The sequence below is a fragment of the Eptesicus fuscus genome, chromosome 10, assembly GCF_027574615.1.
Source record: "Eptesicus fuscus isolate TK198812 chromosome 10, DD_ASM_mEF_20220401, whole genome shotgun sequence".
NCBI classification, from domain to species: domain Eukaryota; kingdom Metazoa; phylum Chordata; class Mammalia; order Chiroptera; family Vespertilionidae; genus Eptesicus; species Eptesicus fuscus.
The window spans coordinates 42011774-42036826 of NC_072482.1; the positions used below are offsets into that span (position 1 = coordinate 42011774).

At 38.6% G+C, this 25053-nt stretch overlaps 1 protein-coding gene across 26 annotated transcripts in view; it reads right to left on the reverse strand.

Moving 5' to 3' along the window:
• SNAP91 (synaptosome associated protein 91) overlaps window positions 1-25053 on the reverse strand; it is a 123939-nt gene that overhangs the window by 15241 nt on the left and 83645 nt on the right. For 4 of the 26 annotated variants that reach the window (XM_054721854.1, XM_054721850.1, XM_028127655.2 and 1 more), the window contains 10 exons: window positions 19933-20037; window positions 19005-19283; window positions 18705-18782; window positions 18474-18545; window positions 17964-18047; window positions 16645-16728; window positions 10281-10415; window positions 8440-8574; window positions 4562-4592; window positions 2879-2990 (listed from right to left, as the gene is read on the reverse strand). In XM_054721854.1, coding sequence (XP_054577829.1) covers window positions 2879-2990; window positions 4562-4592; window positions 8440-8574; window positions 10281-10415; window positions 16645-16728; window positions 17964-18047; window positions 18474-18545; window positions 18705-18782; window positions 19005-19283; window positions 19933-20037 — 1115 coding nt within the window. Of the gene's footprint in view, window positions 1-2477; window positions 2502-2878; window positions 2991-4561; window positions 4593-8439; window positions 8590-10272; window positions 10416-16644; window positions 16729-17963; window positions 18048-18473; window positions 18546-18704; window positions 18783-19004; window positions 19284-19932; window positions 20038-25053 lie in introns of all 26 variants that reach the window. The other 22 variants (XM_054721851.1, XM_054721847.1, XM_028127611.2 and 19 more) reach the window with 14 other exon arrangements.

Genomic DNA, 25053 nt, shown 5'->3' on the forward strand with positions numbered 1-25053 from the left:
CAATGGCAGTTCCTGTTATTGTTGCACAACCCAATGCCCTAGGCTCCAGGGCGGCAACCACAGATTCCTTCATTGTTACTGTTAACTTGTTAATTGTTGTCTGTTAACTATCCTATACCCAGCAAAAGAAGCAAAAGAAAAAAAGAAAAAAAAAGAAAGAAAGAGAACTACAGGTAACTCTGCCCTTCTAATAAATTATTTCTGTTCTAATTTCCCTTTCCAGAGCTGCTGTAGCTATTTTATGTCTCTAAGTTTCTGGAGCTTACTAAAAATTTAAAGTTTTCCGCTTCCTAAAAAAACCCAAAAACATATGGAGTTTTGAGGTTTAAAAAATGAGACTATTAATTTCAGTCTCAGTGATGGTGCCTGCCAATCAGATAAATGGCAGCCTTGCTGCCCTGAAGAAGCAAAGCAGTTAAGTATTTGATGCATTCACCACCTGTAGGGTTCGAATCTTGACCTCAGGGGAGGTAATGGGCAGGGAAGGTCTCCAACCTAATACTATTTTTAAAGTACTTCTCTCTTATTTGCCTTCTTGGTTAATGGCCTCTTCGTTTAGCAAACTGTCCCATATAGAAACTTGGGCAACCACTGTCTTGGTGGCTTCATTCACAACCACCCACAACTGTGTGGATTCTACCGGAGAGTTTTCTTTCTTGTCTTCCTTCCCCCTCACTTCAAGCTCTCAACCATTTTTTTTTTTTTTTTAACCTACAGCTGATCTACCAAATATCAGTACTTCACCACCCTTTCTCTACTCCCCTCATTCCATCTTAGATACTGCTATCACCTGGACTGCCCTGAAATTAACTTGTTAAAGAACAATTAAAAACTCGATCCTGCCTGGGCTGGAGTGTCTCAATGGTTGAGCTTCGACCTATGAGCCAGGAGGTCACGGTTCGATTCGTGGTCAAGACACATGCCCCGGTTGTGGGCTTGGTCCCCAATGGGGTGTGCAGGAGGCAGCCGATCAATTTCTATCTGTCCCTCTCTGTACCTCTCTGAAATCAATAAAAATATATTTGAAAAACACGCACAAAAACAACAACTTGATCCTGCTGAAAAGGGCACCACCATTAATGTATGAACTTCTCAGAGCAGCACGCAAGGCCTCTTTAATTTTGCATAGAATAGAATAGGAAAATTAGTTCCTTTAATTTGGTAACGATACTATAAATTGTGAGATTTAATGTGATCAGATAGTATCCAAGATCGGTGCTGAAGAAGCTTTTTCTTTCATTGGGGATTTTATACGTTTATTGACTGGCTTTCCCTGTACCCCAAACAAGACAGTGACGCTCAGATGTTTTTGTGTTGAGGAATGGAGTGCAGCTCCCTTTGGTCTCAGCATCTATTTGAGTCACTAACCACAGGTAAATGCCTGGGATCCCAGGGTAAGAATTATATTCCCTTCCACCCACAAACGAGCCCTAGTTTGAACAATAAGTTAAATGGTCATCTTCGTCATACATCAGTTTTAAAGAGAAATTTAGTTTTCTACTAAGTATCCTTTGTAAAATTTAAAATACAAAAAAATGGTCTTCTTAAGCATTGTTTTTAAATAATGCAAAGAAAGATTTAAAGAAATAGATACTTAGATACAACAGGCAATTTTTTCATTGTTATCAGTTAGGAAATCACTTAAAGTTAAGTTCTTTCAGACTTTGAAGTCACCAAGGAAAATATTAGCCCTTGAATTTCCTCTCACGACCACCACTGGCGGGGGTGAGGAGATAAGAGGAAGTGGGTTTCCAGAACAAAATGTATTTTCCTATAGAAACTATGGTATAAATTGTAAACTGTTAGTTCTGCTTAATGGTGAATTTTGACTCAAAAGGCATTATTTAGATTGGTTTGAACTTATTTTTATTTATAAAACTGCTTATATTTAAAAACATTACTATTTATAAAATTATTTAAAAGACAATATGTTCTAAATTCCAAAACTTAGATATTTAAATTAATTTCTGAAACACAATAGTTTTAGTAGAGTCTATCTAAAATGTTTATATTCTATTTATATTAATTCACTTCCATGCATGTTTGTTTGGCTGGGATTGGTGGGTGATAGTTAGAATTAATTCAGGCAATAAGGAGAATACGACATCAAGAAAGCCTTTGAGATGGGTGTGATATAGACATGAAGGTGGTAAGTAAAGGTGAAAAACTGCAAGTGAAATTGGGAAATAGCAACTAGCCTAGTTTTGCTAATAATGGAGCACATTTAGGAAAACAGTAAGTTTTGCTACCCTTGGTATAGTCTTTTTTATGGTAGCAAATTTCATAAAATAATAATTAGTCTTTATTACCAGTGATATGCTATTTCATAGAGTGAATGGTGGTATTAATATATTAATAGAAATTTAATATATCGAAATAAAATCTATTTAAATTTTATAGAAAAGATGGTGTTAGTAGTTTTGATTTTTGAAATGGTGAGAAGAATTAATAGTGATTTAAAATGAAAGTTCACTTACACAGTGGAAAATTGCCCAATCTTTCTGGTAAAAAAAAAAGTTGTCATTACTTAAGACAATCAAGAAATCTGGGCAAGACATATGATAAAATATAGATAATGATCAATGTTATTAAATGATTTTGAAAAATTATTTCCATAATTATACAAATATAAAACAAATATCTCAAGAAGCATATATACTATTTTGAAATAACTAAAATTAAAAAATAGGTCATAATCTTTATCAAGTATAAAGTCAATAAAGTTTGCATTTTGGTAAATATTGCATCTTGCTTATATTTCTTCGGAGTGCATGGAAAAGTACAGTGTCAGTAGCAAAATTAAGCAAAGTGCACTGTGTTGTACACACTGGGAACTGGCAAACTGCCCACACGGCCCCGGCCTCCAGGGGCTACGTACCAAAGGCGCACTGGATGGAACTCCTGCGGACCAGGTTGCTGGGGCCACTTTTGGCTGCCAGTTGGCACCACCGGTCAACTTTTTCTCTCCAGCATTCCACTGAAGATCTCCCCTAAAATCAAGCACGCAAAACACTCAAAAAACACACTGATCAGAAAAGAATGGTGTGTGATTCCTGAGATACTTTTATTTGCGGTTAGAAGCAGTCTGTTTGAGTCCAGTGATAACAAAGAACACAGGTTAAAACTGATAGAAGATGCTTAACATATTGTATCTAAGAAAGCTTAAAAGCATTTGACAAAAATAATTTAGAGTTTGGACCTCAATGATAACAGGAATTTTCTATTACTACTTTTTTTTTTTAATTTAAATTCTTTATTCTTGAAAGTATTACATCAGTCTCCTTTTTTCCCCCACTCCCCCTATCACTTCTAATAGAAAAATATGCCACAAATTTAACTGAATCCTTCACTGGTTATAAAAAATACTAAATAACTGTATCACAAATGCTATATACCAACACTTTGTTGAATTTGAGGTGCATCTATGATGTCCCTTTCTGGATCAACAGAAGGTTTCACACAACTATATCATAACTACAACCTGCATTACAATGACTGTAAGATATCATCCTATATAATCAAAGGATAATATGCAAATTAACCCTAATGGCAGAATGACCAGAATGACTGCTGGACCAGTCACTATAAGGCGCACCTACCACCTTTTGGTCCCTTTCCTCGGCCGGCAGGCTCCAATCGCCTGATAGTGAATGGGGAACCGGGGGTGGGTGGTTGGGGACGTGGGTGGTGCCAGGCCAAGGCCCCTGCCCTGCCAGTCGTGCCACACACAGAGGGTGAACTGCAGCAGGGGCGGGGCCGGTGAGCGGGCGGGAACAGCCGACCTCTCGGGCCCTTCCCCTGGCCATCAGGCACCAATCACCTAATGGCAAACAGGGAACCGGGGGGGGGGGGGGGCGGGGCCAGCTGTGGGCAGCAGGGGAAGATGGCCCTGATCACAGGCCAGGCCTAGGGACCATACCCATGCACGAATTTCATGCGCCGGGCCTCTAGTATATTGTAAAATGGATCCCAATTTCAGATGTTGAAATATGCATCTAAAAAAGGGTACACTGTTTATCATTCTTACTATCCTTCCTTAAAATTGATCCTCCATGAGAGACTTAAAAATCAATGTTAGCTAGGAATGTTGTAATGAGTCTAAAATTTAAAGCTATGAAAGTATTCAAACCACAATTCCCCAGTATTTCTAGACTAGAAGCCCAGTGCATGAAATTCGTGTACTGGTAGGGTCCCCAGCGGCTGCCGACTGCCGGCCGGGGCCTCCCTTCTTTCCCCCGGCTAGCCCTGCCCCCTGGTCGAATTCCCGGACAAACTCCTGGTAGAGGGGACAATTTGTATATTATGCTTTTAGTATATAGGATAAGATTTCATGACAATCTTGGAGACTAAAATATATTATTCCTTTTCATTGTCATAGCCAACAGTTTGGATGTTCCAGTAGAAAACAACAAAAACAAAAACCCAGAATAAAATAAAAACCAATTCTGAAATTACCTAGCCTGAGAATGAGTAATTACTTTAATGAGAACAACGTTTGATAGTCTCAAATAAGTACAAATACATTGTCTCAACAAAACCAGATAGTTTAAAAAGCACTTACTTTTTGGATGTGGTGCCAGAAATCCCAAGATCTATAAATGGATAAAAGAAAAAAAGAATTTAAAACTCTATACTCAGCTTAAATGATATGACATTTAAAAGATCAAAGACTCAGAGGTCTAGAAAACGTCCATATTTTGCCTAGGAATGACTACATTCAGTTTTGCAAAGGAGAAACTATGTCAGGAAACATTCACAAATCTAACATTTTCTTTTACTTTACATTATACTTAAGGATCGTATTTTAATGTCAATTCGTGTTCAGAAAAAAGAGTAAACACAGCAGGCTTGAGACTGCTATCTTAGAAAGGTCTATGTGGCTGGCATCTGGGAACCTAGCTAGTAAATTATTCTCTACACTGAGATAAAACTTAGCCTAATGATAAGAGTGGCTTGCTGTGTCTAAGCCATACAAACAACGTGGTTTATGCTGAACACCTGCTTTCCTTCTTAGAGACTGAAACTTTAGCACATGATCAGCATCCAAGAAAAATCCTGGGTGCTGAGTCTCTGAAGGGCTTCCTTGGGCAAAAACATCACACACGTGACCACATTTCTGTATGCCTTTCCGCTCCTGGGAATGAGAGAGCATAAGGAAGTCTGAGCATGGATTCCTCCAGACTCTGCCTGTGTCTTTTCCCCGATGATCCAGCTGTGCATCCTTATGAGCTCTTGTAATAAATCTTAGCTGTGAGTACAGACATGTGCTGAGTCTCCCGAGTCCTTCCAGTGAATCAGTGAATGTGAGGGTCGTCTTGAGGATCCTGACACAACCAGCTTCATCGTTCTGCTCTAATCTCAGTTCATCTATTACGTCAGCCAATATTTATTGAGCCCCTACATATACACCAGGCACAGTTCTAAGTGCTTTGGGTTATGTTAGTGAAGGGGAAAAAATAAATCCCAATCCTGGAGAATTTACATTCTAATGGGGTGAGATGGACGACAAAACAACATACATAAAAGAATAAAGAAGTAAATTATGTAGGCGGTTAGAAGGTAAAATGGAAAGCCTATGGAAACATGAAAAGAAAGAGCAGGATCTGGTGGCAGAGGGTGAGAGTGAGGGCAGGCAGTATGAAATAGGATGCGCAGGGGAGGCCTCGTGGAGAAGGTGAGACTTGGGCAAAGCTGAGCGGAGATCCGGGGGAGGAGCTTTCTAGGCTGTCATATGGTACACTCGGCCTAATGGTAACTCGAGGTTTAACATTTCCAGAAACCGCCAAACTGCTTTCCACAGTAGCTGCCCAATGTTGCCCTCTCACCAGCAATGTTAGAGAGTTTCAATTTCTCCACATCCTCATAGACACCAGTTATCATGTCTTTTTCATTGTAGACATTCCAATGGGTGTGAAGTGATATCTCATTGTGGTATTGATATGCGTTCCACCGATGACTGATGTTGAACATCTTTTCATGTACAAAGTGGCCATATACTTTTTGGAGAAATGTTTAAGTCATTTGACTCTTTTTAAATTGGGTTATTTGTCTTTACAATGTTGAGGTGTAGAGTTCTTTGTTCATTCTGAATACAAGTCCCTTATGAGATGTATGTTTTCTCCCATTCTGTTGATTGTTTTTCACTTTCTTGATGATATCACATGTAGCCCTATCTATCTATTCTTTTTTCTGTTGTTGCTTGTGCTGCTGGTGTCATATCTAAGAACAAGGTTATAAAGATTTATTCATACATTTTCTTCTAAAAATTTTATAGCTTTGGCTCCTACATTTAATCTATGAGCCATTTTGAATTAATTATTTTAAAGAACTACAAGACTGTTTCCAAAGTGGCTGCATCATGTATATCCCTACCAGCAATGGTTGAGAGTTCTAATTTCCCTACATCCTAGCCAACACTTGTTACTCTCTTTTTGATTGTAGCATTCCCAGTGAGTGTGAAGTGGTCTGTCGATGTGGTTTTGATTTGTATTTCCCTGATGACTAATGATGTTCAACATCTATTCATATACTTGTGGGCCACTGTATATCATTTTTGAAGAAATGTTTATTCAAATCCTTTGCCAATTTTAAAATTATTTGTCTTCTTATTACTGAATTGTAAGAGTTCTTTAATATTATAGATACAAGTCCCATATAAGATATATAACTTGGAAATACTTTCTCTCATTATGTGGGTTGTTTTTTCACTTTCTTAATGGTATCATTCATAACAAAAGTTTTTAATTTTGATGCATTCTTATTAATTTATTTTTATTTGATTGACTATTTTTGGTATTATATCTAAGAAGTCACTGCCTAATCCCAGGTCAATATACCTATATTTTTTCTCTAAGAGTTTTATCTCTTATATTTAGGTCTTTGATTCATTTTGAATTGATTTTTATGGATGGTATAATGAAGAGGCCTAACTTCAGTCTTTTGCATATGGCTATCCATTTGACTTGCACGTTTTTTGAATAGAGTATTTTTCCCATTCTGAATGGTCCTGCAAACATAGAAAATCATTTAGCATTGTTTGTGAGGTTTATTTCTGGGCTTTTCATTCTATGCTATTGGTCTATTTTTCTATGTCTATACTGTACTATTTGTCCTTATTACTATAGCTTTGTAGAAGTTCTGATATTAAGAAGTGTGCTTCAAATTTGTTTTTCATCAAGATTGTTTGGCTATTGGTCAGCTTTCTTCAGCTGATATAAATATCAAAGGTGGTAGCATCTGTGGGCTGTGTGCTGAGGGTACTCTTAGAAGCTAGAGGTAAAAACCCTCTATTTCTGTAGGAGGGTCTGGGCGGTACATTATAGTGTCCAGCAAAAGTAGTTACCACTACAGACTGTCCGTCAGTGAGATAATATTTTAGAGTAGGAAGAAATACTAAAATAATCTTTCCATGGCTGTCATCAAAGCATTTTCATGGATGCCCAGACTGAGGATGATGAATGGAAAACAAAAGTATATCCACAGGGTAACAGATAGAAAAAATTGTGTATAAATGATATGATAAACTTTTGATATAGCCTTGAGTGAAATGAAAGGTATTTGCAATGCTAACCCCATTCACCTTAATAAAAAAAATCAAATTCAGAGTTGAAATAAAAGGCCAGCATTTATTTTATCATACTGCCCTCACCTCCTAAGACTCTTTCACGTACCTAGCTCCAGCCACAGTCTCCTTGATGTTCCTTAAATATGCCAGGCAATCTTCTGCCCAATGTCTTGGCACTGGCTGTCTCCTTAGCCTGCACATGTTCTCCTTCAGATATCCATATGGTTCATTCCTCTACCTTCAAATCTTTGCTCAAATTTTACATTTTCAGTGAGGCTTACTCTCACCCCCACTCTGTGGCACTCTTTATCCCTCTTTGCCTGTTCTGTTTTTCCCCATGGCACTTATGACCTAACACACTATAAAATTTATTAATTTGAAAATGTTTAATGTTTGTCTTTGCCCTTTCAGAGCACCATAAAAACAGAAATTTATACCTGTTTTGATCACTAATTTTATATCTAGAGCATGGAAGAATGCCCAATATTCAATAAATAGTGTTCGTTGAATGAATAACTGAATCACACTTGGATGCTCAATTAGTCAACATACTGTATTTAAGTTACTTTGCATTCCCATTTCCAAATGAAATGAAAACTTAAGTACTTATTATACACAATACACTTGACTTCATACTTGCACATGCTCTCTAACTATACCTTGGATAATTTAGATTAATTATTAATTATGGCCTGGGTACTGCTTGCAAGACTATGGTATAGAGACTGCTTACCTTTCAAGGAACTGTACTGGGTAAAGAATTTCTGCCCACTCCTTAATACACTCACCCACAAGCGAATCCAGAAAAAAATACATAGGGAAAGACAGAGGGGGAAATCACACATGATTCAGTTAAATAAAACTATATTACTCACTGCCTACTAAGCTGGCAAGAGATGAGTCAAGATCGCTCCCAAGGGGTTTGCTTGCTGCCATTGCAGGACTAGGAGGTACCATCGGGATGGGTGCAGGCTGCCCCGTTGGTGCCATGGTTGGCATCAGAAGGTCACCTAGACCATCAAACACTGGAAATCAAATGGACCAGGTTCAGAATAATTGAAAAAAAAAAGGATCATATGGAAAATTAAAGGGAAAACTGTCTTTAAAAAAACCATGGAAACAAGTGAATATACAATCTTATAAAAGAAGACTTGTAATTCACACTTATCATGACCATAACACCAAAAAGAACATCTCTACATAAGTCTACTCATAAAGTATGAAATACTAATGAACATGAACAAAGATGGAAAACAATCTGTGTAATGTACAGGAAAGAGCACAGACTTTGGAGTCAGAATTGAGCTCAAACTCAGCTACATGCCTCACTAGCTGTATGTCTTTGAGAAAGTTACTGTCTAAGCTTTGGTTTCCTCATCTGTAAGTGGGAAGAGTGCCACTACTACTACATGGCTTTGTTGTGAAGATTAAATTAGATAATATATGTCATGTCTTCATTATAATGTTTGCTGTACACAGGCACTCAATAATTGGTAGCCATGGTTACTCATTAAAAGCTATCACTAAAACATGTTTTATTCAAAATGGTAGTGATTTACCAAAGCCTAAATCGTTTACTCTAAAGTTCTACAATGTTTCCTTTTTTAAAAAAATCTTTGTTGAAAGTATTACATAAACAACTTAAAACAATTTTTAAATGAGAAAAGAAGGCCGAATCTCTTAGTACCTTATGAAATTCGTGTCGAAATAAAACCTCATCTAATGGTCAATACCTACTAATAAGTATCTGAAAAACAGTTGACCATATTTTAGAAGTAAGAATTTTAATTATTTTTTCTCCAGTATAGCAATCACTTTTGGTTCTAACTTTAAGGGAACATTTAAAGTAAACACTATATCAGTAATAGGAACCATGCCATTATTCATGGTTCCTGATAACCATGCAACTAATTACTACCTGTCTAGTTCCTTGAATACAAGAAGACCATTTAAAATGCAGACTCATAGGATTTGCATAAGTTATCGCTAATATCCATGTCAAAGATTTTGTGGTTGTTAATTTTTATAAAAAAAACTATGCATATTTACCATACATACTACTATACAATGATTCTAAATTAAAAAAGAACAGCATTCAACTAGGCACTGGCAATGGAAGCAACCAAATTGTCAGGCAGGGCATATATTTAGGGTGTTTCTGAAACACATTTAATTGCCAAAAACTCACCAATTGAAAATTTGTAGTAAGGACCCAGCATGGGAAGAGTAGAATGGAAGAGAATACAAACAAAATGACAGCAGGATGAAAGGTTAAAGGCAGGCAAAGAATACTATTTGTGTCTCAACTTCAAAAAACCAAGAACTATGAAAGCTTCAGAGGGTGTAAGCAACAGCAGGGGGAGTGTCCACACATTCAGATACTGTACAAAGATCTAGTACAGAGTACTTGTTTTCCTTTAACCATCTCTAAACCGTGTGCATGTAAGCTCATGCAATAGATGGTGTGCGTGTTAAGTTAGATTTCTGCAAAAAAATTAAAAACAGAAATACAGAAAGGAATTAAAAGTTATTCTTAAAGCCACCAAAATATACTGAAAATATTTACTTAAGTTATTGAATTTATTTATTGAACAGTTTTTAAAATAAGTTCATCACTCAGTATTGTGTAGACATTTTCTGATTATCATACTAACCTTAGGTGGTTTATCTTATAATCAGAACAAATTAAAAGAATGTTTGAAAACCACTGTCTCACCTGATGGATCAAAGGAGCTGCTGCTAGAAGTTGAAGGCGTTGTTCCAAAAGCTGCCTCAAAATTGGGCTGTAGCAGGTTGTTCTGGGCTGGAGTCACTGGTGATGGAGAAGGGGCCATGAAAGAACCCCCAAATCCTAGGAAAAAGAAGTTCCAGAAAAACGTAAGCAGAAACAACTAAACATGGGTAAAGGCCATAAAAACAGAGTTAGAAAAGGTTATAGAAAACTGAAAGGAATTGAATGCATGTAGATGAGAGAAGTCAATGACACCTGGGAAGTTATAGGTTTTTATAAGTTTTTCAAGTATTTTGACATCTATCATGTATTAATGAGAGGTTTAAGTTAACTGGAAACAAGATAGCACACAAGAATATATACCTTTATTAAGAGAACCCACAGCAACCAAATCTACGATTACAGTAGAACACATACAGCTAAGAGGGTCTCACCAGATTTAAAATTCAGATAATTATTTTCATTATATTTAAACTTTGTTTCTTCAAATCACAAAACCAGGTAGTTAGAAAATGCTTAGTTGTACACATTGAACCAGTATAATCCTATATAATAAGTGAGGAATATGCTAATTATCCCTTAAGATGTGAGGCGTAATGACCGGATCACGAACCTGCAGGAGGGTGGAGCAGTGAACTACAAGCAGGTGGTGGAGAGCTACAGGAGCAGGCAGGGCAGCAAGCTATGGGGGGGGGGGGAGCGCGAGGGGAGCTATAGGAGGGTGGAGAAGCAGGCAGAGAGCTACAGGAGGGTACAAGCTAGCAGCAGAGAGCTACAGGAGGGAGCAGGCAGCAAGCTATGAGGGGGGGACAAGAGGGTGGGGGTGGGGGAAGCTACAGGAGGGCAGGGCAGCGAGTGGAGAGCTACTGGAGGGTGGCAGCGAGCTACTGGCGAGCTACTGGTGCACTGATTCGTGTGCAGGGCTACTAATAATAAAATAAAATCAGAAAAATATGCGTGCATTCTTTCTGCCACCAAATCCTTTCTAATATCTTTCATATGTTCTAGTCCCCTTGCTGCTACTGCCAAGTGAAGGCTCTCCCAACACTGCTCTCAGGATTCATAAAGTCGCCCAGGGGGGCTTCTCATTTGGACTTCCTCCAGTCTAGTCTCTGCAGTGCAGCCTGAGTGATGTTTCTGGGTGGAAAACGTTGACAAAGTTACTTGCCTAAAATCCTTCCCTGGAGTCGCATAACTTTCAGATTCAGAGTGCAGATTCCTTTGCATAGCAATCAAGCTCTTCTGGCTCTGGTTCCCTCCATCTCCGCAAACTAAGTTGCTGCTTATTGCATCACCATAGTGAGCCAGATGCCTGCTCTGGGAGGGCTTCCTTACCTATACTGCTATCAGCCACAACCACCTCCACCCCCCGCCCCAAGGACGTATGTGCTCTACCCAAGCCCCATCATAATTCCTTATTCTCACCCCCAGACCCACCCACCCACCCCAGGGATGGTATTTTGATGTCAAGAACTGTGTCTTCTTTTCTCACCTTTTCTACTACTAATCAGACAATGCCTGAAACTCGGTATTAACGTTTATGGAGTGAAGGAAACTTCTGAATATAAAAGGTGAGGAGAAATCAGACAATTATAAAACAAGGAAACCTCAAATTAAATATTTATCTTTTGACTACTAGAAGCAAATCATTTCTCTCCACCCCAGACAAAAGCAGAAGCAGAGCTCATCTGTACAAAAATGTGCAACCTGTGAAGGAAGTGATTTCTTAGTAAGAGCTGAGATGATGCTCTATTATCAAAGAATTTATTACTACCAGGAGTTTTTTTTTTATACTCAGTTTGGGTATATACATTCCTTTCCAATCTAGGCATATCTGCTCTTCTTCAGAAGCTGCTTACGAAAAAAAATCAGAAATGCTAAAAAAAAAAAAAAAAAAAAGTAAGCTTGCACTCCATAAAACTAATTTATAAGTTTGGAAAGTGGCTCCCATTGAAATTCTTTGGTTACTGTTTTCTAAAGCAGGCAATAATGTGCAAGTCATGTTGCTCCTGGAAATTGATATGGATTTGGGCTTAAGCTTTCCTTGTATATGTATAAAAAATTGTAATTTGGAAAATTGTTACCTATTAGAAGGTGGTTTTTAAAGTTCACTTTAAGCGATGTATTTGAGTGACATAAGCATCATGGAACTTTCCTAAGTGAAGAAAAGACATTCTTTATATTTTCAAGAACTTATATCAGTCTGAAGCAAAGATAGGCCAACAGTCATTATTTCTGTGGATGTGACCATTTTGGTTTTAGGGAGGTAGGCTGTGTTAAGTGCTGACTTTTTGGAAACATCGCACACCTCAAAGTTGGAATATGGCTGTGCTTATTAGGCAATTATTCTATGAGGTGCTGCTTCTTGTTACAGGTGAATGTGGAAACAATTGTACTGGATGCTCAGCTTCTTAAAACTTGGCCAAGGAAAGACAATATATTCTAGAATTTAGCATCATCTGATTCAATCCTATCTTTCCATGGCTGGAAGAAATGGTGAAAGAGAAGTTAACACACCTACCCAAGATTAAGTAGTAGAAAGAGAAAAAAATGTGCTTTGACACAGGGCTCATCTGCTTAGTACTACTAAACTTCATAAGATAAGTAGGTTTTCTCCATCGGTAAATAAAGAACACTATTCAACAACAACAACAACAGTGCCTTCTCTAAGACATTGAAGGGTACAGCCAAATTGGCATGAGGCTCACCAAGTGCCAGGCACTGTTCTATGCATTTATTAGGTTGAACCACATGAATTTCCTAATTGATTTGACCATTTAGGTCCTACAACAGCAGAAATTTTATGTTGTTCAACCTAAAACATACTTTAGCTAATTTAATCCCAACACCAACCCCATGAAGTTCCACAGATGAGGGAACTGAGGCCAGAGAGGTTAAGTAATTTGCCCAAGGTCAAATGATGGCAAATGCAGAGCCAGGATTCCACACAGGACTCTTCCAGATACTTGTTCATCATAATACTACACAGCCTCTTTCCCACAGCCAGGAGTAATGCCAGAATTGTACCTTCCTACAGGTTTATAAATTTGACAAAAGATCTGGAAAGCTGACTTTTTCCATTATACTCAGTTCTTATGAAGTAGGTGCCCTCACCAACCTCGATTAATTAAAAAGGTATAAAGTGACATAAAATAATCAACTGATTATCTTAAAGAAAAATCTATTGCTATACTCTTAATGAAGAGCTAAACAAGAAAATTATAGACATTAGTAAGAAGTTTGGAGAACTTCTGTTAAGTGAAAAGTTTTAGAGCCCAGGAATAGAAGCAAATAATAAGTAAACTGAAACCACTAATATTTCTTTCAATATGGTTATAAATTACATTAAGAAGAAAGGTATTCTATGGAATTGAAAATAAGGTAGTAATCAGTAGGCTTCTGAATGTCCTGCAGGCATATTTGAACTTTGCTACACTATAACTGGGTTGCTCAACCATCTACAGACTCACTGCCTTTTATCACAGATGATTAGTCTTACAAATGTATCTTTCTCAAAGGGAACAGCCTATGCACTTAATGAAGGTTTATTAATACAGACATATCAAAAGCTATCATATTACTTGGGTCGAGTGAAAATTTAAAACTATTGGGAGTTAAACATTCTCTCACACATAATCTCCTCACCCACATTTGCTCCATTATGTTAAAGATGGTTTCATTTCAATTATTCTCAGTGGTACAACCAGTTCTTAACACATTCCACTTATGAAGATCAATCTGAGCTAGTCAATATTGCTAAGAATAATAGCCTGAGACATTTTGTCTGACACTTTCAGACTGTTTTCCAGCCCCACAGAGGATGAAAATTATTGGCTCTCTGTAGACCTTCCCATTTAGTAAAAATTGTTAAGTTATTAATTCAACTCTGAACATTTTTATATTTTAAATCCATTCAAGGACTTCTATGACTCTGCTAAAACAGTAATTTGTGTCTTGTGGTTAGCAGAGAATGTAAAACTACAAAGAGCCTCATAAGGCTGGTTCATATCTTCCCCGCCTTTGGAATTAAAGATAGGCTGTGACACATTCCTTTATTAGCACAGACTTATGGTGCAGTCACCTCAGAATTGTGTCTGGTAGGGAAGAATATGGTTTTCCTGCTTGATGTCAACCTCAAAAGTTAGGCATATCCTTCAACACACCTAATCTCCCTTAATAATGCATTTTTATATCCATCATCCAGGAATCTGTCTGTATCTTTCAAATCTCTATATTTTCAGCTGGTATATACTGAGAGAAGTTTGCCAGCTGTATTCTTCACTGCGTAAAATAATATTAACCTTTATTTGTTATAAATTTAACTCTCAAGTTTCCAGCCAGACTCCATCTGAGATATGCATAATATCGGCATCCTACCAGTAATCTCAGTGACTTGGAGAGAATACCCAGAGAGAAAGAAGGACTTCCTGCAATTCTGCGAAAAGCCAGAACATTTGATTTTATTCATACCATTTCAATCTTAATTACAACTTCAAAGCAAAAATTTGTAATCACTGATCTCATTTTAAAATTGACAAGGTCATTTCCCCTCAAACAGCATTTAAAATTATGCTGTTTCTGCAGCCTGTTAAAATCTTATTGCTATAGCATAGTTTGTGCTAACTAAAAACATATTCTTCCATTTACAGCCTGTTAAATATCTGAATTAAGTGTACTGGTTTAGCTAGAGCTTAAAGTTTCTGTGACCAATTTGAAGCTGCCTATGAAGAATATCTGGACCAGGAGAAAAGTCAGATAAGCTAGTATTTTCTTTTTTCCACCAAGAAACCAGTTGTGGTTTGTGTTAAATGCATGGCCTCTTGTCATATCTGCAACTTTCCAAGTCCACAGTGGAATCCTGAATCTTTGTCATTCAGAAAAATACCAGCTGGCAGTCACTGGTATGAAGTGGATTTGGCAAATAGGAATGTCTTGTTTACAGGGAAAGATGGGAAAGACATAAAGAATGCCATTGCCCCTGGGAAAGATGATTGAATGTCCAGTTTGAATTACTGATGGAAGGGAAGGTCAAGAGTGGGGCTGCAATACCCCATGCAGCCTCTTGAGGAAATACTTGCCGTCATGTCAAATGTCCTACAGCTCTGAAGGCTGATGAGGCCATTACTCACTACTAATCCAAGAATGAATGTTCCCTGGTATATCCGGTGTTAGGATTGCTATTACACTCTAAAATGAGAGCCAGTCACTACCCTATCAAAGGCTACATGGCTAGCAGAGAATTTAAGCTGAGAGACTCTGGACATGGTGGCTTCCCTGTGCTTATGGGACCTACATTCTCACCAGCTCCTCACCAACGTTATGACCAAAATGCATCTCTTTTGGTGACTGGGGAGGGACAGAGGAAGCTGCATCTAGGTATCTGAGTCCTTTGTGATGCTGCTGCTGTGCTTCCTAGATGTACCCTTCTAAGTTAAGTCAGAGTGAGGTAAAACAGCAGTGTCCTGTGAGTTGATAACCAGAACCCAAAACTCACTTTTTGTGGTCTTGTAACTGGCAAGTGCTTTGCCTGTAAAAATCATAATGTCTAGGTCTGGCTATCATTAAGCACACTTTGCCTTGCCCCCAAGAAAGACAACAGTGGCCTTTTACTATGTTGGAGTCCTTGAAATGTTTTTTTTTAGTCTATCTATCCCATCATAGCAATAAGCAATAATTCTAGGCATCTTGTACTAATCTATTCCACAACATAGTCCTGTTGAACTGGGATTACTCCAGGGGTTTACAGATAAAAAAATGATCAGCTTGTTAAAAGGTGGAAGCAGCTTCAACCCAATGATAGAAATCTATGAGTTTCTCCTAGTGTGATTCATATATTATAGAATCAATGATCAAACATAAGCATATTTTAAAAATATTTTTATTGATTTTAGAAAGGAATGGAGAGAAGGAGAGGGAGAGGGAGAGAGACAGTGATTTTTGTTCCACTTATTTATGCACTCATTGGTTGCTTTTTGTATGTACCCTGACAGGGGATCGAACCCACAGCCTTGGCCTATCAGGATGAGGCTCTGACCAACTGAGGTATCCAGCCAGGGCTTAAAACATAAGCATATTACCTCTAAAGTAAACCAAAAAAAAAATGTGCTAACTAAAAGTAAGGCAGATTAGAAGCATCCATGGAGCCACAGTGGTGGCTTGTATACAAATGTGATTTTAAGACTAATTTCATAAAATTCTGGGAAATAACCTTCAATTACATAATGTCTTGTTTTTCAATTTCATGTCTCAAAGAAAACATGCACCTTAAAATTTATATAATAGCTATTACTTATAAAAATATATCCAAACTTAACTTCCACAAAATACCATTTTATTTTAATTTAATTACCAGCTAGTAGGTCTGCCGATGCTGACGAACTAGAAGCAGCCTGAGGTGCAGGTTGGGGTTCAGAAGCACTAGTTCCAAATGCATCTACCCATTATCCATTATGCAGCAAAAAAGTAAAAGAGTGTAAACGGTAAGTACAGTGAGTAATTTACGTGTTTTGCAGATAAATGCATAGATATGGAGCTTTGTACAGTGAGCTAGTCGCCTATGGATATGTGAAATGACAGAGTGAATTGAATTATGCTCTGATAACTTTATTCTCTCTCTCAAAAAAGAAGAGTTCTTTAATAGTTAAGAATTAACGCCTTTGTAAGAGTAAGATAACTTTTTAAAGGATAAAACTTTTGGACTAAATCCTGTCATTTATCAAAATAAGATCAAAGTGTTAAGAATTTTGTCCAAAGGTAATAAAATACAATTTTTCCATTTATAACTCAATTAAACTTTAAAAAAATTTAAACAAACAATTCAAGCAGCAGCAACAGCCCTCTCATACCCATATGTCAAGGTTTCATGTTTATTTGCCACAATTTTTGAGCCTCTGAATGTCAGAAACTGTGACATCCTTGCACCCTCATGTACCCTACCCATCATGGCACACAGAGTACTTAGTGTGGGTTTAACTTGCTAAGGATAATGTTTTAGCCAGTAGATACACACTTATGAATATTCATGAAGAAATCACGTCTATCCTGCATTTTTTCCCCCTGTAAATTTACTGCTAACAGAAGACTTTAAATATATCATCCAAAGGAGTAATTCAGGATTAATTCAGCACATTTTCCTGCTTTAAATAACATATACAGGAAGAGGAAAATACATTTAAATCAGTGAAATACCTTCCAATTCTTTGGAAGGATTTTGAAACATTAAACTCAATATAAATAAACTCTACAAAATGATGAAAACATCTAGAACTTATATGTTCAATTTTGACTGGCTTATTTGTGTTTTCAATTCTGAATTTCATTCATTTTTATATTGCCTTTAAGAACTTAGAAATGTTGCTTTTAGCCAACAGATCAGGATCACCAGGGAAGAACAGTAGAAAGAAATTCAAATGAGCTGATTCTACATAAGGATGAACGAAAAGTTAAAAACAATCATCTAGAGTTGTTAGGCCATGCAGGGAAAATTATGAACTGATGAGGATGAAGATGATGCAAAGAAATGCAAAGATCTTAAAAACTGGAGTTTACGTTCAAGAGATGGAAATGACTTCACATGGTAAAAAAAAAAAAAATGAAAGAGAGGATCTACAAACTATTATGAGGAAAAAATAAGACTCTGGTAAGGGTTGAAGGAGGAGAGATACGCACCCCCGAAAAGGTCTATCACACCTGAAGGATCCACCTTTGCTGGAGAGGCAGTGGTTGCAGGAGCCGGTGATGCAAATGTATCCACTGCAGCGAAGCACACAACAGGAAACATTGCCCGTCACCCGAAGGAAAAGGAAACCATGAGCCTCGGCAAAGGGCGTCTTGAGATCTCACGTTTAACAGCGGGCGGTACAGTGCACACAGTCTTGACAGTTAAGGGAAAGCGAATGGATCTAACAATACACACTTTCCCGAGGAAAATGAAATTTGACATCGTGAGGTCAGAGGTTTCAGTGTGGGGAAAAAAAAAAGAAGTTTTGTCTTTTCATTGCGTTAAATTTGAAATATTAACCTTCCTCAGTTGGTGACGGGCCAAAGAATGAGATTTTAAAAAGCGATTTTTTTTTTGGGGTGAAGAGGACCCAAGACAAACCGCACGCTTTCATACTGCCCTCTCCACGCAGGACCCCCCCAGGGCAGCTGAAGGCTTGACTTGGGCCAAGGACTCACCGGATAAGAGGTCGGCGGTGAGAGAGCTCTCAGGCACAGGAGAGGCCCCAGGTGGTGGAGAGGAGAAAGCATCTTCCGAAAGGGAAACAAACCAAAACCAGGCAGAAGTAAGTGGAAGCGGCAATCCGAGTCAAACATCTAACAAAGGCATCCACCCAGGCGAGGACAGAGCGCTCAGTCACCCACACATCTGGGAAAACTAACGGGAGAGAGGGGTGGCTTGGGCTTTACCTGTACCGAACAGGTCTATGCTAGGAGCAGCATCCGGCTTGGGCGCTGCAGCGGCTTCAGGGGCGGCCTCAAACAAATCTAAGACCAAGAACACACACATGCCTTTACTCCGCTGGATGAGCCAGCCTGAAACAGCATCCCTTTCCAGCTGTGACTTTGGCAGAAGCAGCACAGGGCTTCTAGAGAGCCATCCAGTTACAAGGTGCTCATGCAGGGAGAGCTGTGGAGGCAGCATATCGCAAGCTACCAGCCTTCACTCCACCGGATGGAATGAGTTCAATGACAAGAACAAAACATTACCACCAAAGATATCTAGAGCAGGAGGAGCGGCGGCGGTGGTGGTGGTGGCGGTGGCGGCAGAGGTGGTGGCGGTGGCGGCGGCGGTGGCGGTGGCAGCGGCGGTAGTGGCAGCGGTGGCCGCTGCAATGGCGGGAGCAGGAGAAGGAGCAGTGGCAGGAACCGGAGGGGCTGTGCTAGCTGTAGGGGTAACTACAGGAACACTGGTCTCGGGTGGCTTCATGGCAAAGAGGTCCAGCTCGGATGCAGCCTCTGCACTACCTTCGGATGGGGCAAAGGGGTCTTTTGGAAAGGAAAGTGGAGACACATACAAGAGCATCAGTCAAGGAAAGAGACGAGAGACTGGCATCACAACTATGGTGAGAGACACCTGACATGGGTATTTACCCACTAGCTAGGCATTCATTAGGCTGCTTGGACTAAACTACTGCCCTATTAGCAGGGGTCAGTGATTAGGATGTTTTTCTAAAGAAAAGGAAAAAAAAAAAAGGAAAATTAAGCAGGTACCGCAAGTTAAGAAACTGAAACACATCAAGGTACGTGTAAGATGAGCCTACAGTCTAGCATCAGAGATTGTTATTCTTCAAATCCTTACTTAACCCAGGAGCTTTGAAAATACATGAAAACATGCCTATATATTTGAACTCCGTGTTACAGAAGAGTCACAATATAGCATCAGAGAATAAAAAAAACATTAAGAGAGCATACTGGCACTGGTAAAAATTGTCAATCTTGAGAAATTGTCAATTTTGATCAGTATGCCCTTCATTGCCTTAATGTTTTAAGTGCCGGCATTATCTAGTCAGCTACGATGAAGGACATATTTTACTCAGAAGAAAGTAAAATTAGAAACACAGATGGCCCCATCTAACTACGGCAGTTTCACATTAGGACAGAAAAACAACAGACGGGCTCGTGACTGGAAACCCACCATTTCCTGAACATGCATCAAGTGCCGCGGCTACCGGGGTTGGGGTGGCTGCGGCGGCCCCTTCGGATGCTGCAGGGGCCTCCCCGGGAGAAGCTGCAAAGGCATCTTGGGTGCAGTTTTTAAAACAGCAGAAATTAAAGGAACAAAAAGAGAAGAAATACAGTAAAAGAACCACGTTAAATTGCGAAGAAGGCTCCCTTATACAACATGAGTTTCTTAAAACGCGTTTTCATGGCCCATGCACTGTCGGTGGTCACAAAACAGCTCTTTGCGCCCCGTCATGTTGGTTACATGCAAGTGGTACAGTGTCGATCCTGTGAGGCCTATTAGGACCCAACAGGTAACAGGATTCTCATTGTATAAGGGCTCCGAGAAGCATGTTTTATGCATCACTGGAAATTAATGGATGTGAAAATTAAAACAAAAATAACTTTATTATGTAACTTAAGACATTACACTTTGATGTCCAGGTGCTAGCTATTCACTTCATCACTGTGAGGCCTTTAGTGGTCTCTAGCAACATGGATGTCTTCTTTAATGCCAATAAATTGGAATATACAACGATAATGTAAAACAGTTTAGTTTAAAAATTTTTTTTATAGTCTAGTACAGGAGAAATTATACTGTTAATACAAAAGGTTTACAAAGTATTCCTTAAAGTTAGGTCTTCATAACCATTGAAAAGTATTTTCAGGTACAACCAAGGACTTGTTTTAAAGAAATAAGGAGATAACATTAGGGGATGACACCATAATGCCTTTATTTTTACTTAAATGTATTGTTGCTTTCAAATATTGTACTGCTCTAGTTGTTTGGAAAATAATCTACACTCAATAGATTAAAATATAGTTTCATGTTTTAAGAATATGTGTTTTTACTATTTAGAGTTAGAAAATTCATTAAAATACAGGCAGACCCAGTTTATAAATGCCCAATTTATAAATTGTTGATGGTTCCCAATGTGTGTTGCTTCTTTCTTTCTTTCTTTTTTGCCAACAGATGAAGTTAATTATAGTAAGAAAAAAAAAAAATCCTGGAGTTTTTGAAGAGCGTCTATGGTTCCAAAGTACAAAAGGAATGAAGCCATCATAAGTCGCCTAGAAGAAACTGCTGGAAAGTGGGCACCAACACCCACTTAGAACCTGTTTCTTACAGGCTAGCCTTCCCATCTTAAAACACTGCCTTCCCTACCTACCAGAGTTCCCCAGAACACTGCTCTTCTGGCCATGAAAAGGGGTTTGTCAGTTATACTTGGGAAACACTGCACAGTCTATCCCCTTTCTCGGAGATTTGTGTAGTGTATTAGGCTATAGGAAATCCTACAGTCCAGGCCCTTGTTTCTCTGTTTATCCCAGCACGTTCCAAAATGATCTGATTGTGAAACACATTAGCAATCTCTTGAGGCTCAGCATTAAATTAAGTACTCTAGCAAACATTAAATCAGAGACTCACTTGGCTTAAGAGGTCCTTTACAAAAACACAAGTATCCCTAGAAGGGACAACAGGACAATCAGTGATTCACATTTTATTGGTTTGTGGGATCTGATTGCTTCACTCAGCCACACTGAGGTCAATGAGGGAGAGGCCAAATAATAGTAATGGAGTATGAAACATACATGAGGAGACAGGGCACACCTTCTCCAGGTGCCATGTTAAGGATACGATAATAGAGAACGTAGAGCAACATGAAACCCTAAGACGGGGCAGAAGAGCATAAGAAAAGTCTAAGAGGACGTTGGAAGGGCTGAAAACATTTTGTCATGAGTCAGGTCTGTTTTCTTTCTTGTTTTTTTCCTGTAAAACTTTGGAACTCAGGCTAATAAAATGGGAATAGTAGAAACCGTAATAGCAGTCACTATTCAGTGATATTTATGTGCCAGTCACTGTGTAAATATTTTATGTGCACTAATAAATTTAATTCCTACGTATCTTGTGATACAGGTTCCACTATCTCCACTTTGTAGATAAGAGAATGGAAGCGTGGAGGCTCAGGGACTGGACCAAGGTCACACAACCAGCAAATGACAGAGTCAGGATTTGGCCATGAACTGTCTGACTGAGGTGTGTGTCTAACCACTATGCAACACTGCTGTGAGCTATGCCTCATCCCACTATATACAACTTCCTCCTGTAAAATGGAACAAATAGCAGTTATATCAGTGTTAGGGGCCAAATAAATATCCACGGTGTGACTTGCTGGCCTCTTTAATGATCACTTATGTGTAAGTAGGTGAAACCCGTATTTATAGCTCTGTCCACAGGAGAGTAAGGTTTTTTTTGGTTTGTTTTCCTGTGAGCAGGACATCTCCTTTTAATGCTTCTCCTATTTGGTAAAACTTAATATTATAAACTTAACTCACTTACTCCCATCAAAACTTCTCTAAAAGACAGGAGCCCAGCCGCTCCAGCCCCTGGCTGCTCAGTCTTCCCAGCCCAGGAGAAGGAGATGCGATGAGGAAGACTGCCCAGCCACTGTCTGACTGTGGCCACAAAGGAACCCTGGGCAAGAACTGTGCAGCTGAGCCCAGTCAGCCCCAGAACTGTGAGAGATAATAACATTTCAACGTTGTTGTTTTTTTAAATAAGACATTCCTTTTTTTAAATATATATTTTATTGATTTTTTACAGAGAGGAAGGGACTGGGATAGAGAGCTAGAAACATCGATGAGAGAGAAACATCGACCAGCTGCCTCCTGCACACCCCCTGCCGGAGATGTGCCCGCAACCAAGGTACATGCCCTTGACCAGAATCGAACCTGGGACCCTTCAGTCCGCAGGCGGACGTTCTATCCACTGAGCCAAACCGGTTTCGGCTGTTTTTTTTTTTTTGTGTGTGTGTGTTTTTTTAAACTTCTTTTAATACCTAGCTCTCTTTCATGATCAATGGCAACATTATTCTTCCAGTATTGAAAACTAAAGCGATTTCCAATGCAGTTCGCTCTCCCATGTTACCTATTGGCAATTTACGTCTAATTCTGCCAAGCCTTAACCAGCAAGCTCCTTGCTGACGCGGCTGTAGACTAGTCTTTTTTGCCTTCTAGCAATCTAGGAAACACTTTCTCTCAAGCTTCCTGTAACTACCTTCCTAAATATGTCTAATAGCTGTCGTTTTCCCCATCCTGAACTACTCTCCCCATCTTCTCCTGCCACATAAGCCATCTTTAAATCACATAATCCTCCTCAATAGCCCCAGAGTCACCTTTCCAGTTCCTCTCCTGCTCCTAAGGCCAGCTTGTTAACCAAGATGCACCAAATGAAGGCAGCCGTGTGGGGTAAGTTCCTTGGGTTTCCAGCCACTGGTTTTGTGCTCACAGACTACCACCCTCATGAAGGCTTGCTCATAACTTGATTCAGGTGATTGACAGGGTTCCCTGGTGCTTGTGCAGAGGAATGAGCGTCAATATGGCATTCTAGTGCTTAGGAAAACCCTGTTATTACAAACTACTGTGGTGTTGTTAGTGAGGTCTTCATAAATAAAAATATAACGTTTTCAAGGCTGTTGTCTTTTAGTTTTATCAATATCTTTTAAGTTTTACTGAAATTTTTAAACACAGCCTTCCAGTGCTATTATGCATGACCACAGAAAAAAGATTTTTGTTTAAGTTCATTAAAAAAATAAAACATTTAGTAAAACTGTTTCTGAGAAACTTGTTTAATAACTTATACTGAGACGACTAAAATATTATGTGGGTATACTCTGAATGTTTAAAAATAATAGACATTTCCTACTTTTCAAACTTGAAATAAAACACATAGAAAATTTAATGCTTTAATATTTCATATCCAAGAAATTAAACAATTGGCCATTTTTCAGAAATTAAAATTCTTTAAACTTATTTCTAAAGAAATCTACTTAACACTGCTGTGCCTGCTACATAAAATCTCAAAATGGCATGTTTTAAAGTTGTGTAAACCAAGTAACTGGTGTCTATTATTCAAAAGTTCTACCACTTGCCCATTTTAGAGAGACAAGATTTTTTTAAAAATGGCTACATATTGTGGCCAGAGACTCTCATTTACATTTTTATTTAAAATCCCATCTCTAAATGATTCCTTATGAATCAATGAAAAATAAGAAAGAAATTAAGGAATATCATTGAAAACTGCAAAACAGTGACACACATAGACTCCTGACACATAAAGCATAGAGATTTTATAGCTGTTAGAGGCCAGTTTTATTTACTATACAGATCAGTGAAAATAACTGATGCGATTTGCAGATGTACCCACCTTTAATCAACCTCTAGCCAGATGACTAGAAAGAATAAAGGTGAAATCAAGGGAGAGCCCCATTCTTTGGCATTAATTTGTATGATTTTCTGTAATACTAGTCATTTACTTACTTATTTGTTTGTACTAGTCCTTTAAATTTATATTTTACGGTAGAAATAATGGCACCATAAAAGTATTTTCAAACATACATATTTCTCTGCCTGACAAATGTAGTTAAAGCAGAAGAAATGGATCAACACACAAACAGCATAATGACACAAAGATTATTTCAAAGAAATATCTTTAGCTCTATTATTCTAGAGAGTCATGAGAGAAGCAAGATGGAGTTGATTTCTTAGAGGCAATTAGCTCCTTACACATAGCCTGAAAAACAAAAATCTAAATCGCTAAAGGCACTAAATGCTTAAGCACTACATTGTTATCCATCCCGTCCCTATTTTCCTTGAAGTTTTTCTGTTAACATTAGCCTATGAGAAACTGCCATACCCAACATCAATAATCGGGGCAGGGAAAAGGAGGGCGTGAAAAAGTTTATTTTATACGTTTAAGTTAACACAAATTTTTGGCCTCCAAATTTATACAGGCATAACTGAAAAACTTTCTCTAGTGGATGATGCTTTATAATACACTATTCACGAGTCTGCAAACCCCTCCCTCCTCCTTTTAAAAAACAGATTTCTCCTGTAGGAATGGGAGTGCAAATTCCTTTCTTGAAACAGTGACAATGATGCTGTCTCGTGGAATGCTTTTTGTCTTAGACAATGTTGGTAAACCTCAGAGACTGGGGTCCGGCATGTAGAACAGTGGTATGTGACACAGCGTGTCAGAGTAGTAAGTGCTCAGGGGAGAATCAGAATAAACCGGAGCCTGCCAAAACTCTCCTGCCCT